At 46.0% G+C, this 19,479-nt stretch overlaps 1 protein-coding gene across 1 annotated transcript in view; it reads right to left on the bottom strand.

The window, feature by feature from the left end:
* Positions 1 to 243: 243 nt before the first annotated feature.
* Positions 244 to 19,479, bottom strand: part of N4bp1 (NEDD4 binding protein 1) — a 44,958-nt gene continuing 25,722 nt past the window's right edge. Inside the window, exons 3-7 of the mRNA XM_021656667.2 lie at positions 12,001 to 12,131; positions 10,214 to 10,310; positions 7,760 to 7,867; positions 5,979 to 6,086; positions 244 to 4,154 (exon numbers count right to left, since the gene is read on the bottom strand). Of these exons, the coding sequence (XP_021512342.1) occupies positions 3,797 to 4,154; positions 5,979 to 6,086; positions 7,760 to 7,867; positions 10,214 to 10,310; positions 12,001 to 12,131 (802 nt within the window). The 3' untranslated portion in view covers positions 244 to 3,796. The remainder of the gene's footprint in view (positions 4,155 to 5,978; positions 6,087 to 7,759; positions 7,868 to 10,213; positions 10,311 to 12,000; positions 12,132 to 19,479) is intronic.

Below are 19,479 nucleotides of genomic sequence, written 5' to 3'. Positions count from 1 at the left end.
AGCCTGTTAGGAGTGGCCTAAGCCAACTATCTGGTATGGATGGTTTCATCTGGTCAGAATTCTCGGTCCGACCAACTTTGCCCAGGATGGCATGTGCAGAAGCCTCTACAAAAGGGGACATATCAAACCAGGCAAGCAAACGCACCCCTAAACCTAACAGAGGTAGGGCTCTGAAACATGGTCACCAAAGATCCTCAAGGGCCCTTCCGCCAAACCCGCAGTCAAGAAAGCACCATCGTCCACTTCACTCGAACAGACATTTATTGAGCACCTACCAAGTGCAAGGCACTGTTAGGTGCCACAAGAGATACAGACTGACCATATGGTCCCTGCCCGCGAGGAGCTCACAGTCTAGAGGGAGGCAACACAGTACACAGTTGGCTGCAGCTACACCTGCCAGGGCAGAAAGAGCCAGAAGGGAGACACGGAGAATAGCATAGGGCTGCTTCTGTTCAGGGCACAGAGGAGGGCTCAGGGCTGGGCCTGTGAGGAGGCAGGCTGTAGGGCAGAAGGGCATTTCTAGAGGAATAAGTGTGAACAGGGCCCACGGAGAACCTAGATCTGGGTGGCTGGACTGAACATCATGGCAAGGGATAGAAAGTGGAGAGTCAAGTATGCCCATGCCCAATAGCCGGGACACTAGACTGAGGGTAGGAACTGGATACTGTGGTTGCAGCTGTAGATCAGAAGAGCATGATGCAAAATGGTCCTCTAGAAGACGAACTTGGAGCCCTGTGGAGTCTGGGAGAGGGAAGAGCTATAAAGTGGCTTAGTGTTGAGGAACCATTCAGGAACCAGTGTCATGGAGGATTGTGGGAACAAGGGATGAGCAGTAGCAAGCCAAGGCCAAGAAGGATATAAGGGAGCTCTCAGGGTTAGGTGAGAGGTGACAAGATGCAGGCTGAGGTTCTGGGAGCCAAGATCACACAGGGCTAGTAACAGGACTGGTGTCACCCTGTGGAGGATGGAGTGAGAATGTGACTCCTAAGCAAGCACAGTTCCAGACCACGTACTGCAGCCACTCAGGGTGTGTGGGAGTGACAAGCCTCCAGGCTTCCCTCTAGAGTCCACATCTCCTCAGGGTGGTGCCAGATAGCCTGCATTTTAGCAAGAGCTGCCCTTTCCACCGTGAGTCCTACGGGTGGCCCCGTTTGAGAACTACCTGTTGAGAAACCGTATTAAGGATTGGCATGAAGCGCCTCTAGAAGGAAAACGGAGAAAATAGGGCCAAAGGCCTTGCTGTCTATAGCTACTACATTAACAGCAACCAGTGATTTCCCAGGCTGCTCACCTGTGGTGGGCAGAAGCCAAGTTTGCAAACTGGGGAGGGAAAAAGTGGAAAGTTAAAGCATTAGCAACAAAATGCATGGCGGGTTAACCTAAAGGGATTGGAGATATCGAGGGAGTAACAGTGCAGGTGGGCCCAGCTGAGCTGGCTCAGATGCTGAGGATGAGGCAGCACTGAAGAGGCGTGGAAGGCAGGCCAGCGCCGGGCGGGCCTGGGCAGAGGGCACAGTATCTACAGCAGCTGCTCCCACGAGGGGGAGGACTAGCTACTTGGCACTGGCAAGGAGGGGTGGAGTAGTCTTTCATGCCTTACATGTTCACAAGGCAATATAAATACAACTCCATCCTGTCTCAGAGCAAGTCCTACTAATACACCTGAGCCTGCCAACCACACTGGACCAGGACAGCTATGGCAACAACACATGAGCGCACACACACACACACACACACACACACACACACACACACCCCTTAGAAGTCCATCAGACACCCTGTCCAATGACCAGAAGTGTCGGCCTCAGCAGGGCTGACCACCTCACCCAAATGTTAGGACACATAGGAGGAAGAGGAGCTCCACACAGGGAGGAATTCCGAGACACTCCCAAGTCCACTGAGGAGGCACTGAGGGATGCAGGTAAAGCATCTACAAGCACCTAGCAGCAACAGCGCTTGGAATGAGGCAGAGAAGCAAGCTGTGAGCCTTCTTCAGTGGCTGAATAGCTAGGCTTTAAATGCTACATACACCTAAATGTGATAGATTTCACAAAGAATCTAGAATTATATTTCATATTATAATCTACAAAGTAATTAATGCCTCTCAGTTTCCTCCAGCATTTTCTTCCCTCCTATATGGAACTAAAGGAAATGGGCAGATATCTCTCAGAAACAATACTAAGAACCTGGAGGTTCACACAATTCAGAGATCAGGCTTCCTGAAGAGCCTTAAAAAGCCTGTGCTCCTCCCTGCCAGCATCAGGCGGAGGCAACTGTGGAGCACCAGGAGGCCCTACAGACAGCTCCACCTCGGCACCTCTGCTATGCTCCAAAGTAGGGGCAAGGGTGGGGAGCTGGCCAAACGTCTTTGTTCTCTACTTGCAGAGCTAGCAAGTCTGAAACTACCTCCTGACAGATGACAGCGCCCCAGCAGGTTGCATCATCAACACATTCAGGAGAGAACATGACTGAGGTACAAGTGCGGCCACCTAGAAGGCTCTGTATTTGTCTCCTGAGGGATGCAGGGATCAAGCGAAACCACGGCACATGCGTGGTGGTATCATTCTGTGATCTACACAGTCCCTGCATCACGGAAAACAAACCAGCACCAAGTCCTCAGTTACTGTTCGGGGGGCGGGAAGAAAGACAATCCACAGGGCAGTGAAATTGACCACGAGGGCCCAGAGACAGCACAAATGAAAAACACAAAGCCCTTTGAAGGTCTAGGTGAGAGTCAAGATGCTAAGGATGACCAGGAAGAGTTTCACAGACACAGAATTCAAGCTACACTGAGAAGAGACAATACCAAGATAACTGGTTCTGAAAGACTCAGGAAGAGCTGCTAAGAGACCTCTAAAGACAGAAGAAGGGAAATACAGGGGCTTTGGGACCCCTTGTGAAACTTCTAATGCTATTTATTGGCTTGGGTCATCCTTGAGAATAGAAAACTTTTTGGCAAAGCTGTACAAACTCCACATAGGGTCTCCTCACCAGGTGCTTCAATCCCCACCTCACCTACTGAGGGTACAGTAGCTGTGGTGCCCGGTTGGCAGCATGGTGGCCTCGGCTGGTGAGTGCATTAAGGAGCTAGGCCAGTCAGAGTATGCTGGGACTCAGTTCCCTTCTCTGTCCGGTGGAGGGGGAAGAAGGTGGGGCCAGATGGACTCTTAAGTCTTCCCACCTGCTCTTCCAAGTCTGCCTTTGTCTTGGCACTGGTGACAGCTAGGCACCCAGTGCCATCTAGTGGCTCCTGTCTCCACTCTTCACAGTGGCCTGCTGACAGGAGCCCACAGAGCAGAGCAGGCCAGCTCCAGGGAGGAAGGCAGGGGAGCACACACCATGTTAGTGGACAGGACAGATCACCAAGAAAATAGACTTTAAGAGGTCTTGCTTTCCTTAAGGAAGCAACTCTTTTTTTTTTTTTTTTTTTTAATTTTATTTAGAAAGGCTAACCATACTCATTTGTCAATTTTTCTTCAGCTTTAAGGAAAATAGTTTAAAAAACATAAAATAGTAAATACACTCAAGAGTAACTGCTATTAAACAGTTCTGAACAGGCAGAAAATGTACTTTCCTTTTACAGAAAATGTGTTAAATCTGTAATAGCAGCATAATTTATATATAGAAAAAGGCTGGCTTTGAAAACCCAGATTTCTGTATACACAAAACATCTCCCTCCTTTTTCCTATACTACACAGCAATGTTCACTCTGGGAAGGTGACTTCACATTAGGATACTTCCCACAGTCGGCAGCTCCCTCGGGGGCCCCATCATCAGTGGACTCTCAGCCCAGCCTTCAGTCCAATACGAGGGCAGAGAGGGCGTTCAGGTCTTTCATGTATGGATGAGCTACCAGGATTTGGTCGATCTTCAGTTTCTGCTCAGAGTCAGGGAAGATCTTCAGCAGCGCCTCCCTCAGCTCGCTGGTCTCTGCAGAAGATCTCTGTGCTGGCATGGGAAGGTTCTGCTGCAGACTGGGAAGGGTGGCCAGGGGCGTAAAGTGGGGCTGCTGAGGAAGCCAAGGGCTTGAAGAGGCTCCCTGGATCCGGGGTGGAGGCTGGTGGCTGGTGTTGGCTACCTGGGTGCTGGAGCTCCGGAAGCCAGGGTCAAACGTGCCCACACTTGGCAGAGCATTGAGTAGCGGCTGCATGTCTCTGTGGATGAAGTGAGCCATGGTGAGAGGGGCAGTAAGATACCCTTTTAAAGAACCTATGGCTGACATTGAGGGTCCAAATGCCAGCTTTATGATTTCAGAAGGCCCCCAAAGAGTGACCTCTAGGACACTCGGTACCATTACCAGAGCCACGAGGGAGCGAGCACCCCCGGAAAGACAACCCCTCCTCAGTCTGCTGCCTTAGGGCTGGCCACACTGGTTGGTTCTGCAAGGTTTCTACTCTTTTGGAGAATTTTATTCTGGGAAGAGTCAGCTAACAGAACTGGGGAAAGGCATCCCTCTAGGTAAAAAGACAACTCCAACAGGTTCATGGACTCCTTGTCTCCAGTGAAGTCTGGATTAGGCCCGTGTGCTCTCAATGTACGTACACAGGTACTGTATGGGCATACAGGGTACATCTGTGCTGCTCAACCATCCCCATCAATTCTAGCTGTAGCTGAGAACTGCGGGACTAGTGCTGTCAACTTCAGAAACCCAACAGCCTGCAAAAGCTCCATTAACCCTAGTGGCAGGCATCCCCTCATGAAGGAGTGATGGCAACTGGCCACCAAGCACTTTGAAAATAATACTAGGTGGGAGGGAAAAGGACCAGAAGGGCTGATTCTGCCACCAGGTTACTGAAGGAGTGGAACAGGTAGCAAAGAATCCACCTCTAGCTTGACCTGGGCCTTGGCTCAGCACAGGGCCCACACATAGCCTCAAACACAGGCCTTAAGGCCTAAAATGCTATGAGGATTTCCAATGCAAGGCATGGGAGAGAGGGGTGAGTACACCAGGCTGCCATACCCTTGGTATGGGCACACAGTTCTGCCTGAGAGTTACTGCCTCAGCTGTGATAAAATCCACAGGCTCAGGGAAAAATGATCCTAAGAGCAGGAAGCTGAAAGTGTGCTGGTTTCCATTAGAGAAGAAACCTGTATAAAAACCAATCCACCTCGGCATATCTCCAAGTTCAAATTGATGGTCCCCAACCACACAAATGACAGATTAGCAGCCTTGAAAGCTGGGAGAGAGCATGCCTTCTCCTTTTAGGTACCCAGACCAACCCTATACAGAAATCTGCCAGGAGGGCCACAGAAAGCACAGAAAGAAAGCTGATTTGGGTTTTAAAACAGAAAAAGCCTAGTTAGCATGAAGGAAGCTGTGGTTAACAAGGTCACCTGAGAATTCTGAACATAGAAATAGCCCCTACTTGTCAGTCAGTGTCAGACAAATACATGGCGGGCTTTTCCATTCGTGATGGTACACTGCAGCTGTTTGCTTCCTGTTTGCAGTGATTTCTGAGTAGGACATGAGCACACGTCAGCACCTAACCCCAAAGAACTCCAGAAAGTGCATGGCAAGGCATCCCTCATAATGAACCATGCAGCACTGGCTGGCAAGTTATCACTAGCTTGAACATCTACTGATCTAAGACCCTCAAAAATGGTTGTGCTCTCTTAAGATTAAAATAAGGAGGGGAGCAGGCCTGGACCCCCAGTGTTCAGGAGGCAGAGGCAGAAGGATCTGTGCTTGAGTTCACCCTGCCAACATAGAGAAACAGTCTAAGGCAGGGAAGGAGGGAGGCAGGCAGGCAGGCAGGCAGGCAGGTAGACAGAGGAAAACTGGAAAAGTCCACACTGAAGAACAGCCTTGGAATGATTGCTTGATTCACTTCCACAGCAGTCACATATCATTAAGTCTAATTAAGGCTTTTTAAAAAATTAAGTGCCATTTCCAGTTTTCAAGGAGAGTACCTTGTCTGAATCATAACATGTGGCTGAAACAATAAACTTTGACATACAAGGGAATAAAAAAAAAATACCTAAGAAAGACTTCCTTTCGAAGAAATTCTTCTAGCCGAGGTCCGTTTCTTCCCAGCGGGTCATCAGGAACCATAAATATGTCTCCCACGAATGTGTACTGAAGCAGTCTACAACACAGAAGGACAGAAGGTCACAGTGCTGACAATAGTACCCTTCCCTATTGTAGGAAACAGGGCATTTTGACTATTAACTACCCGAAGGGGAAGCAACCCACATCCAAGTAAAATCATTTTAATTTCCATTAAGGACACAGTCATGCAAGAAGCATTTCTCAGCTTCTCACATATCTCAAAAAGATGCAAGCCAGATGAGAAACACCATTAAAGCATTCTTGTTGCGATTTAGCAGGTATTTTAATTTTTAAGTGAAACTGGAAACAAATGTGTTCATGGGTTGGGGGGGGGAGAAAAACTAGCGAGAGAGAGACAAGGTTTCTCTGTGTAGCCTTGGCTGTCTTAGACTAGACTTGTGGATAAGCTGGCCTCCAACTCATAAAGGTCCACCTGCCTCTACCTTCCCAAGTGCCTGGTGTGCGCCACCATCCCTGGCTGAAAATACTCTTTTTTAAAAAGAAAACATCTTCGGAAGAGAAGCCAAAGGTTGACCAGGCATTACTCATATCGGACACGTTGAATCCAGGGCCTGCTCAGTAGGAAAGCCTTGCCAGGCACAACTGAGGCACCTTACAAAAATAAAAAAGCAAAATAAAAAAATTGGATGGGCTTGGAGGTACATGCTCTTAATCCCAGCACTCCAAAACAGAGGCATGTGACGCAGAGCCCGCCAGAGCTTTACAGTGAAATTCTATCTCAAATAAATGAATAAATAAAACAGAAAATCCTACTGCCAATGTTTGTTGTTGGCTTTTTGGTTTCTGAGTTGCTTCTCTGAAGTCTGAAAGCAGCGGCTTGCTGTGAGACTCACTGCAGTTTAAGCCTCGTGTGCAGTCTTGTGTCTCGCTCACACCAGTGTCCGGGAAGTTTAGCAGCTCATCAACCGTGTGACCACCAGGTCAGAGACCAACTCTCCTCCACCCATCACTAAGATCTTTTCACCAACACAGAGGTCAAAATGTAATTAACTTCCTCTAAGAAGTTCACACCCAAGCTTCCTCTGTCTTTTAAAAGTCTAAAGTTACATTGTAACATTTGTGTGCAGGCACGAGCTGCTTCAGGAGGTTGGTGAGCAACCCCGTGCGGTTCCCAGGAGTGACCTCAGGTCCTCAGGCTTGGCATTTCTTATCAGCCCAAGCCAAGCTTTTCCAAAAACCCTGTTAGGATGTAGCAAGCTCTAAGGACGTATCTACCAGACACAGGCCAACTGTGAAATCCCAAGAGAAACAATGTTGACACATTCCCTTCAAGGTTCAGATGGGTGTGTTTTACCCCTGGAATCACAGCACAGTGCTCCTGCTTGTGTGAAGCAGCTGCTCAAGCGCACAGACCTTCTGGGGGATTGTGGAACCCAGTGTTCACTGCTCTTCAGCAGTTCAGCAACCGAACACATCCACAGCATCAGCAAGAAGAAACTTCACGCTAACTCATGGAAAACACCAGACACTGAACTAGAACTAGAAAGACCCACCCCCTTCCCTCAGACAGGCACTCCCTTCCCTCAGCATACTGCTTTTGTCATAAGCCCTTGCAGAGTCGCAGTATGGCAGAGCTGACACCTCAGATGGCATGAGGCCCACCCTGACCGGGCCCACCAATCCTGCAAGCAGCAGCCACATAAAATGCAAACAACAAACTTCTGACCAAAGCAAAGAAGACAGTATTACCTTTTTGTAATAATTTCTCTCCAGGACACTGACTCAGTCACAAACTCTCTGAAGTTATCATTTGTTACAATTATACCCCCAGTCTTGTCCGCTAAGTGTAGCAGGAACCTATGGTAACAAGAGGATTCAAAATGAGCAAACAGCAAGCATGGATGAGGAAGCTGTGCTAAGAAAATGAAAGGGTTTCCTCTTCTTAAGAAATTGCCGGTTTAATTGAGGCTGGACACACAGAGTTAGGCCCTGCAAAACTGAAGATGTTCAGAATGGTGAGTAACTCTGGGACTATTAGTGTGACTATAAAACAACTTTTCCATGCTATCTAATTCTACAAAAAAAAAAAAAAAAAAAAAAAAAAGACTTTAACTACGATTCTGACATTTTCTAGGAAAGTCCAATAAACTGTGGTAACGGTGCATGAAGGCTCGAGCAGAGAGCGGGTTAAAGGTAACTGGCCTGTGAAATCAGCTTTCAGCTGCCTGAGTTTAGTTCGATGTTAGTTACTTGAGAGTCAGCAGTGCAATTAAAAAAAAATCCATTTTCTGCTTTGGTTTAAGAAGACATCATTAGAACGACCATAGATTCATTCAGTTATGAAAGGACATATGGTAATAAAATAGTTTTTACATTTAAAAAAATTTTTTAGCAGTGCTGGGACCAAACTAAGGGTCTGGCATGCTAGGCAAATGTAAGGGAGGGCACATTACAGAATCCATGAAGATGGACTTCTCCATGGCTGAGGAGGAAGTTTTTACTATAGAAAGGAGAGAATAAACAGCTAGAGTCACAGAAGAGAGAAAAAAGAAACAGATTGGCTAAGGCTAGGGCTATCTTTGTAGGTGGATGGGGGTGGAGGGGAAACTGAGGAGAGTGAAGGCAAGGGCTATATAGTGAGAACCTATCTTAAAAAGCAAAATAAAAGAGAAAACTTTGTGGAGATCATGGAAATGCTATTTCTTGAATAAGAACAATGAAACAAACAAAGAAACAAAACAGATCACTGGAGTCAAAGGTACAAATGATGCTCTTCTTAGCCGTGGCTCTTTTTTCTTTTCCCGAGACAGGGTTTTTCTGTGCAGTCCTGGCCATCCTGCACTTGCTTTGTAGACCAGACTGGCCTCAAGTTCACAGATTCACCTGCCTCTGCCTCCCCAAGTGCTGGGATTACAGAAGTAATCCACAGTGCCCAGTTTTAGCAGTGGCCCTTAAGTGGGATTAAAACAACGCAATACTTTCAAGATCTCAGGAACCTTGGAGGGGAGTTTTGTTTTTTGTTCAACTCTCCAACCCCAGGCTATTCCAGGATAGCTTAGAATTCACTATATGGCTAGTGATGACTTTGAATTTCTGATCTTTCTGCTTCTACCTCTCAAATGTTGAGATTATGGGTTTGAGCCATCACAGTAGGCTAAGTTCCTTATTTATGAACATCTCAGTTTTATTTCTAAAGGGCATGGATTTCTATGGTGCTCCTGTTTGCCCAAATGTCAATAAAAGTCGACAGGGAAGCTTCTCATACTAAACATCAGGGCACTCACCCATGTTCTCTGAAACCCAGAGAGCTATGAACCAAGCCAAAGAAAGCTTCACTTGCATGACCGCACCTGGGCCTAACTCACTCGGCTGTGAGAAGACAGCTGTGGTGGTAGAGGACCTGAAGGCTTCTTCTAGGCCCACCTGTAACTACCTTTTCACCTGAGCACTCAAGCCTGTTACAGGGCTGACAAAGGCTGCTCTTTCAGGACAGATTCCTGGGGCTGCTCCTGAGCCATGTGCCGCCCTCGCTCAGCTCTTCTCACACTGTTCTTTGACAGCACCTTGGATCAACCCCATCTAACTTTCTGTCAGTGAGATGCCTGTTCAGAGAGTGGATGGATGTCCACTGTAGCCCCACCTACCAGCTCAGGAAACAAATAAAGCATCATTTTTATTGGAGGACTGGGAAAATGGACAGAGTAGTGCAGAGAAGAAGGAAAAAACAGTCTGAGGATCCCAGACACCACACTTGTTACTACTGACATGATTACACCAGAACAGAGTTGCAAAAACTACATACAATTGGGTAAGCTTGGAATCAAAATTTTACCTTTTTTGGAGGTGGGGTAGGGGGTGGGGATTCCACCATGTAACCCTGGCTGGCCTAAAACACAGAGATCCACTTACATCTATGTTCTACATAGTGAGTTCTAGGCAAGGGCTGCATGATGAGACCTTGTCTCAAGGAAAACAACTATGGATATCTGCCTTTTCTCATCTCAGACATGCTTTACTGAAATAAACCAAATTCCCACAAGTTCCTCTTGTGCCCAACCTGAGCACACAGTGTGTGTAAGTGACCTTGATCATGAGTCTGAAGCCGAGTCCAGCAGGTCCCTTCAGAGTGTGCACTTATTTGGTGGGCAGGTAGCTGGCTCACCACCCCACTCCCACCTTGGGAAGAAAAACAGCCCTTCATACCTGTCATCATGAGAAGCAATTCTCTCTCCAAAGACCATCCGGGCAGGAGTTAAAGATAATATTCCAAGCTCCTGGAGCTGGGTTAAGAAGTGCTGCTCTGTTCACAGAAGAAGTTAATATGTATTCAGCAAAGACTGTCTTCCCAGATGTGTAAATAAATGAATGCAAACCAAAATATTTCACTTGGGGGCTTGCAGAAAACCTCTTTTCCCTACTTACTCCATCTTACTGACTCACCAAAAAGAAGAAGAAAGAAATCAAAGAGTCACACTAAGGCAAGTTATGAACTGTGTAGTTTTTAAGCAAACTAACAAAATGTCATGCATTTGCCTCTTAAGACTAAACCATAAGCCCGTAATTAAATAATCCTGCTCCCAAGAACATTTTAAAAGGTATATATTACAAGTAGAATACAACAAAAGAAATGACAAGAGTCCCCAAAAGGCCGAGAGCAGGAGGGGAAGAGCCCTCTGGAAGTAGAGGCAGTAGGAAGGACAAGCTGTTTTGCTTCAGTCAGGAAAGGCCGTTCATTCTGGCTGTGACCTCCTTTCCTAATCACTCTTACTGGCTGGCAGGAGTGCTGACTGATGTTCACAGGTGTGCGTAGTGACAGAATGGAGGGCCAATGCCACCATGGAGAAGTAAGTCATAGGCAAGAGCTAAGCCGAGAGCTTAAGCAGCAGATTCCCAAGTTTGTGTTTCCCACCAAAGCAGCCGCCAGCGACCTGCGCCGATGGAAGGTTCCCTGCCTTAGAGCCGCAGAGTGTGCCACACTGAGCCTTAGCGGGAAAACGTGCGGCTCTGCCTTGCTCCTCGGGGACCTTCTGCAACATATCTTCTCCCAAATAAAGGAAGCTGGGAATACTCCAGAATCGAGTGGCTTCAGCACTTCCTCCTCCCTAGTGTCTAAATTTCACTTCCTGTTTCTGTGCTTTCTAGGTGCTCTGATGTACTATGCCTGGCACAGTTTTTTCACCTGTTTTTCTTTTTTTTTAATTAATTCATTTTTTTATAAATTACAGTTTATTCACTTTGTATCCCAGCTGCAGCCCCCACCCTGATCCCCTCCCAATCCCACCCTCCTTCTTCATCTCCTCCCATGCTCCTACCCAAGTCTACTGATAGGGGAGGTCCTCCTCCCCTTCCCTCTGACCCTAGCCTATTAGGTCTCATCAGGACTAGCTGCATTGTCTTCCTCTGTGGCCTGGTAAGGCTGCTCCCTTCACCTGTTTTTCTATGATGACCTAAGACAAAAACAATCTTATGTTTCTCTGGAATATTTCACAGTTTATATTAAATTCAAACCTTTTGTGTGGGGCCTGTAGGTCAGCCAAAAGGTACTATATGGCAAACAGAAATGATTCATAGTAAGCCATCAGACTACTGAAAAGACATACCTGAAGGTACCAAACAACTATTTTAAAAAATATTAAATACTCAAAAGCCTAACCAAGTGGAGGAACACATTTTCGAACAGCTATGCTAGCTTTCCATCCTTCCCTAGTCACTCCTCTCTATACTGTAACACTTTTCAGCTGAAAGGGATCTTCTGCAGGCCAGCCTCAAAGTCCCACTCTGTAGCCAAGGATGACTTTGATTTTCCTGAACTTGTCATCTTCCTGCTCCATCTCCTGAGTGCCGACATCACAGGGGTATACCACCACACAGTTTTCAGTTAGAATTGTTCAAGTTTTGCCCACGTGCATGAGTCTATTCTAAGTACCCTGTGTTGCAATTTTAAGCATTAAATATCTAACCAGAAATACAGAAAAATCACCGGGCCTTACCTGTAACATTAGGATCCCGTCTTGTTCTCCACTGTGGAACAAACACAGTGATGTTTCTGTTGCCAAGCTTCCAAAAATATTCAACTGCAATTGCAATTCCACGGCAACTGAAGAACTTTTTCAAGCCATGGCTGGAAAGAAACAAGGACAGTTTCTTTCAGGTTAAAGCATATGTAAAGTCTAGGATTTACCACAGAAAAGAGCAACCATACACAATAAAAGCAATACAAATATGCTTTTACTTCCACATTTGCTGTACAGTTTGTTACTACGCAAAGCCAAGTTAGACCTGCTGACTGAGTCCTTCCTGTATTTTAGGGTCTTTTCCTTGTATTTAACAAACTGAGTCCGTGCTTTGGTGGAGGACTGCAAGCTGGATGTGACACTTGTTTATTATCGTGGGGTTTTGAAATGTATTTTACTGGAAAAAATACTACTCTTCCTAAGTTCTGTCTAATCACTGCCTTTTTTTTTTTTAAAGACATGGTCTTTGTATGCCACTGAAGCCGACTCAAACTTGTGCTCTTCATGCTTCAGTCTCCTGAGGTCTGACATCACTCACGTATACCTCTCCATCTACCGTATGTGATCACGAGTGACTGCCTGGGGTTGTTTCTGTTGTTTTGCTTTTTACTGTGCTGGGGATCACACCCAGGTGCTCACACGACTGCTTCACTGCCTGTGTACTTCTAAGAATTCCCCAGGAGTTTTATTACAGCATATGTCACCCAAGCAAAAATAGCTCAGTAGATGTGACAATGCCTGAGGACAGGAATAACGACGTGACCCTGCCCAATGTCACTGCTACCTCTGATGGGTAGGTAGGTGCACCACCCAATTTCCAGGGAACTGAAAAGCTTCCGAGTTCAAACTAGAACATGTCAATCTTTACAGACAGCTGCAGGTGGCAAATATGGCTGAGTCTACTCTTAAAACAGAAAGGGACTGCACTCAGCCCAGTGGTGACCTCTGGCTACTGAGACACAAAAAGTGCACTTCCCAAGTCTCACAGTATATTTCAAAACACAAAAACTGGCTAGAGGGAGGGCTCACTGGTTAAAGCTGATCTCACAAAGGGCATGGACTCAATTCTTACTATCCATTCTTAGCTCATAACCATTTCTAACTCCGGTAGCAGAGGATCAGAAAGTCCTCTTCTGACCAGGCATGCATAGCGCGCACACACACACACAGGTACACATTAAAAAAACAAAACAAACATCTGGCTATCTGGCTCCACAGGTAAAAGTGTGACCCATGCACCGGGGTGTGTACACTCTCCACACACACACACACACACACACACACACACACACACACAAATAAATGTAATAAATAAACAAAAACCTATCCTTTTTTTCTCAGGCAATTGAATAAAGGTGAAGGATACAAGTCTTCCCCCCCCCCATTCTCTGCCAGAGTTGGCTTCCAGGTCCCTCCATCTGACAGGTCAGAGAGAGCAAGCCAACACAAACTTTCCAGAATTCACGTGGTAGCCAACTCTTGCTCTTGGGTGGTCTTGTTCTCATCCCCCTGTGTAGCCTCCTCTGTGTACCTTCCCTCCAGCCACTCTAAAGGCTCAAGCTCCTCTGATGCAATCGTTGAGAAGGCCCTTCCTGTCCTTTCACCTCTTGTCTATCTTCTACTGTGAGTGCAAGAAAGAGCAGCCTGCCTGGGGTGTGCAGCTGGACAGTGGTGTGCTGGTGCAGACTCACACTTCCCTATTCCCTACCCTGGCCACAGCCCTTCCACTATCCCACAGTAAGCTGCCAACCCCATTTGCATCCCTGACCCTTAACAGCAGGAAGGGCTGGATACAAACAGCTAAGTTGCGAAGAGGTTGCAAATTATAATAGCTCCCAAGTTCCCTGTTTGCTAGAGAATAACATCCTCTTTTTTTTTTTTTTTGGAGACCCATAAAAACAAAACAAACACAAACAAAAACCAAACAACCCTCTCAGATCTTACTCCAGAAAACAAAATGCAAGCAAACTCACTTCTGATATGCTAAGGATGTACCCATGTGACACTTGTCACTGGGGAAAAAAAGAGGGCATTAACTGGGGTTGTTATTGTTAAAGAATAAGATCACACTAACTGTTAATACCAAAGACAGGTTCGGAATTAAGTTATGAAGTCTTAAGTTCTAACATGAAGGTCCCAAATCAAGAGCCTGCTGCTTCCTAGGAAAGCCTGTTTAGATCCCAAAACTTTAAAAAGAGCCTCTGTATCATTCAAACCACATACATGCACCTGCTTGTTCTCTCCTTAAATGCTTCCAATAACCACAACAGCAGTGTGGATGGGGATGGAGTACCAAGTACCATTTTGCCAGGTCAGGGAAGGAGAAGGGGCCTACACAGACAGAGCAATTCTGCTACCCCAAGTTTCTCACAAGCTTGGTGGGGCTAAAGAGGTTGACAGGCAGTTTCTAGAAACACTAATGCTGAACCAATTTTCAGTGTTCTCTACAGTAAGATCATAACATTTTTCACTCTGAAAAGTCTCCAGAGTTTAAAACAGTGGTTCAATGTTTGGGTAAACAAATACATAGATTTATTTATCTAGAAAATAGAAACTCCAGAAAAAAGAAAATGAGATGGAGGGCAGAGGGGGGTAGTCTGAGTTTAACCCTCAGCCCCACGGAGGACAAAAACAACCAAGTGGGGCCACACTGCTGCCCTAACAGTTGGCAGTCCAGAAAGAACTCAGCCTAAAACGCTGGCTGGATAAGTGTGTGTAGGCCTGGCTGCCTCTGGTTCCTGCAACTGAGAGGCTGGTGGGCAGAGAAGTGCAAACCAGTGGTCTGCCCTGACAGTGCAGAGAACATAATACCTTCTACGCTGGGGGCCAAAGTCTGAGGCTCCTGGCTCCATTCAGGGAAACACCTCTTGAGTCTGGGAGGGTAGGTATATCAACTCTCCAGAGAGATTTGAATTCCTGTTCCTCACCTCTGGAAACAAGCTAAATTCTCTGGCTATTTTCACACTATAGCAGCCAGTCAACATGTCTGACGCAGAGGCGAGCTGGTGACAATAGTGGCCATCAAACCAGACAGGACAGTGTGGGGAAATAGCAGAAAGCCCTTTCAGAGTTAACCAAGAAAGCATGATTTCCTTCTAGCTTTCATTTAATAAAAATGGTTGTGGAACCTGCTATAGAAAGACCTGTGAGAAAAGTGGACAGAATGCACAGTTCTGACAAGCAAATGGGCAAACCCCATCTACACGGAAAATCACCAAAGCAGACTAGTCAGGTGCTCATTCTGGGGTTTCAGCCGCCACTGTCGTCGGGCCAGACACCGCAAACATTTCCACTGACTCATCACTTGACTCATTCATGGTGATAAGGGGGAAAATGAACCAAAAACATACAGAATCAGCAGCATAAGGCAGGTGTTTGGGAATTTGTCATAGTATACATGAGCTGCAGATATCATGCCGGATCAAATAAACAGCAATCCAGGGCAGAGTGCAACCAGGCTGCTTCAGGGCACTTTACACCAATAGACCCTACCCTTAAAGGCCTTGGATTTCCTTCTCAACCACTCTGTGCTCAGCTGAGTCAAAGCGGCGAGGAACACTCCGAAGCACTTCTGTGTCCAATGACAATAAGGTCTGAACATTTCAACCTCAACTTCTGTGAAGACATACGTAGTCCAAGTGCTGAGAAAAGACATTATGGCCCCAAGTCTAGGTTTTCATGTCATTTTGTATCATGTAAGGTATACCCAATTCTTGATCCAAAAACCAAACAAACAAACAAAAAAACTAGTGTGAAGATTGCATTACAAAGAAATAATAAAGTACCAGGCTGAATGAAGCTCAGAAGCAGAACATTTGCCTAGTATACCTAAGAACCAAAGTTCAATCCTTACACTACACTGGCAAAACCTTGAATTAAAAAAATACTTGGACTCAGTTAAAATGATGATCAGAATGGCAACCATGTCCCAAAGTTATAAATGATGGCAAAAAGTCAGTTAAAAACAAACACACAAACAACAACAACAACAAAAACCCTAGTCTTCCATTCATCAGATTTTTCTGGAAGTCCACCATGTCCAGAGGCTCTGGCTCAGGGTGACCTAACTAACTGACTTCACTCACTGTGGAAACAGACACTCTGGTGCAAGAGCTGGTCATCTCCATCTTGAGGGCTGTCTTTCTGAGGTGAGTCCACGGAGCACTCTTGAGTGCTGTGAAGCCCACAGACAATGATCTGAGGAATTCACAACTCAGAGCAAAGCCCTACCCCTGCAGACAATCTTCCTTCAGAAAATGGGTTAACTCTGATTACTAACATTCCACGTGAATCTACTATGTCCTAACTAACATCCCTTCTTATTGTTGTTTTTCTTTTTTTCAAAACAGGGTTTCTCTGTGTAGCCTTGGTCATCCTGGAACTAGCTCTGCAGACCAGGTTGGCCTCAAACTCAGAGATGTGCCTGCCTCTGCCTCCTCAGGGCTAGGATTACAGGCGTGTGCCCCCACAATGGCAACAACCCCTTTCAAACCTGTTACTCTTAAATACAAACATAAGTAAATTTGAAAAAAGTCAAATCCTCTAAAAATAATCAGCTTTCAAAAATAATAAGTGGGCTAGAGGGCTGGCCCAGTGGTTAAAAGCACTTGCTGCTCTTAGAGGCTGGAGGTCAGCTCCCAGCACCGTGTCACGCTGTTCATAGCCACCATAACCTCTGCTCCAGGGGATCCAACACCCTCTTCCGACCTCTGCAGGCACCAGCTTGCACGTGCATAGCCTTCCTGTGCCCCTACTCATATATACATATATATATATATATATATATATATATGTAAAAATAATGTCCTAGTACCCACATCCAGTTGTTCACAACTGTTACTCCATATGACATACATATACACACAATCAATGTCAATCAAATTTTAAAACATATACTAATGAGAGCTTGCATGTTCACTTCAAGTGATAATTATTGTTTTTCAAAAACAACAGCACTAGATCCAAGAGTGTTGGGAAATATGTGGTAGTATTTTTGGGGTGTCACACTGTCTGGGGAGGTACAGTATCGGCAAAGTGAAGGGATTAGATATATAACACATCCTGCCATGGTCAAACAGCACAGTCTATTATTAGTACAGTCTAATAATATTATTATAATTATCTAGGAATTATTATTATTAGTACAGTCTAATAATAGCATCTGCTGTGAAAGATGCTATTTACTACCCCGGGAGAGTTGGTAAAGTCCATGCTGAACGAGTATGAGGCCTTGAGTTTAGATTCCCCAGCACCCCTGTAAAAAGTGAAGATGGTAGCACACGCTTATCATCCTAGCACTGAGGAAGCAGAGACAGGAGGAGCCCAGCTAATCCAGCCCAGGTTATGAGCTCTGGGCTCAGTTTAAGACCTGACTCACAGCACACAAAACTAGGTGGAAAGCAACAGAAGATGATGTCAATATTATCCTCTGGTCTCCATATGTACACACATACATACTCACGAACATACTTGCAGCATGTGCACACAAGCACCACTACCATGCTGAGCCTTGGTTTATCTGTGTTTATTGTATGAATACCAATTTGGATAGTATTTCCACACACAGAAAGGCTTTTGCAAAAGAATTAACATTCCTCAAAATCATTACTTGAGCTCTGTGTAGTCGAGTACCACAAGAACTTCTAACAAGGAGGAACTGGGGCCAGTCTTGGACTACAGGTGCCTGAGTGGCTCTTACAGTCTTAGACAGACAGGTCTCTACAGCTGTGGGGCATTTGCTGGGTTTCCCTACCAGAGCTGCCAAAAACCAAAGTGAGATGATAACAGGCAGTGTTGCTTGGAAACGGGGACACAGGCTCAACAGTTTTTCTCCTGCCTTTCCATTTTCAACCTGATCCTCTGGCCTTGACCTTCCCAAGGCTGGGATTCAGGAAGGGGCCACTGGGCCCACTTAGTGCGTGGGAAAACCCAGGGCTTCAGGAATCTAGATAAGCACTCTACCAAGAGCTACATGCAACCCCAGCCCAAACTGCCAAACCTCTAGTATCTAAAATGGTGGCACACGCCTGTAATCCTAGCAGAAGCAGAGGCAGAGGCAGAGGCAGGTGGAGCTCTGTGAGTTTGAGGCCAGCCTGGTCTACAAAGCAAGTCCAGGACAGCCAAAGCCACCCAGACAAAACCTGCCTCAAGGGGTAAAAATGGTGGCACTTCTTTTAAACAACAACAACCACAAAAAACTGTTGACAGCATAATGTAAACATACAATAATTTATTTTTTAAAAAAGAAAAGCAAAACAATGCTCATACTTGTAAAACTACATACTACCAGACACGGTGTTGCACACATTTAAGGAGGATCCCCAGGACTCTGGCTAGCAAGGCTAGTAAGACCTGGCCTCAGAACAAGCAGGCCAAGTGTGGTGTCGCACAGCTATAATCCTAGCACTTAGGAGGCAGACTGGATCTTTTATGAGTTTAGAGTGAGCAGTTCTAGATGAGGGCTACACGGTGAGACCATGTTTCCAAATAAAAAGCTACATACCAAAAGTTGTCAGGGCAGACTTATAAGGTAGGTTGGAGAGTGGCAAACTAGCTCATCATAAAAGAAGACCAAACTGGGCCTGGCTTCCATTCTTGCACCATACTGGTGTCAGCAGGCACCGTTCTGTGCTACCCTAACCCATGGTAACATGAACAAGCCAGGCATAGTTGCTGCTGCAGGCACCTCACCGAGGACACCAAGTTCTTAGGGGACATGACGGAAGAGTTGTGTGGCTTTGCTCACCACCAGCAGTGAGCTCTGGAACTGCTCAGTGTAGACAAGGACAAACAGGACAGACAGACATATACACCCACACCAAAAGAAAGGGAGAGAAATTGGGTGAGAGTCCTTACCAAGATACAAAGTTCCCTCTCTCCTCTGAGCAATAGATAATTCCCAGAAAACAACATGGAATGTGTCTGAGATACATCCTGAAGTACTTGGGGATGAAATGTATATCTGAGATTTCGTTACAAGCACCCAAAGAGCTGGAGAGGGAGCTCGGCAGCAGAGCCAACTAACATGCGGAAGGGCCTGGATTCCATACCCAACACCACAGGGAAAACAAGCAGAGTAAGACAAAGAAAAGAAAATAAATGGATTCAAAGCAGGAGGTAAGAGTGCAGGTGGAACAAGATCGGTCCTGAACTAGTAATTTCTAAGTGAATCCATGGAGAGTCACCACACCTTGTTTTAAATTTCTTTGTAAATTTAATGCAAAGAAAAACACAAAACACACGACAGTACTAGAGAGATTGCTCAGGGGTTAAGAGCGCTATTACTCTTTCAGAGAAGCTGAGTTCAATCCCATCAGCATAGAGAGGCTCACAGCTGCCTGTAGCTCTGGCTCCAGAAGACCCAATGTATTTGTCTGGCCTCTTCCAGCACCTGCACACACGTGGCATGCATTCACACAAACACAGATGCATGTACATTAAAAAAAGAACACTGGC

Source organism: Meriones unguiculatus, chromosome 10 (genome assembly GCF_030254825.1).
Source record: "Meriones unguiculatus strain TT.TT164.6M chromosome 10, Bangor_MerUng_6.1, whole genome shotgun sequence".
Lineage (NCBI taxonomy): Eukaryota > Metazoa > Chordata > Mammalia > Rodentia > Muridae > Meriones > Meriones unguiculatus.
This window is presented reverse-complemented; position numbering and strand designations above follow the sequence as displayed.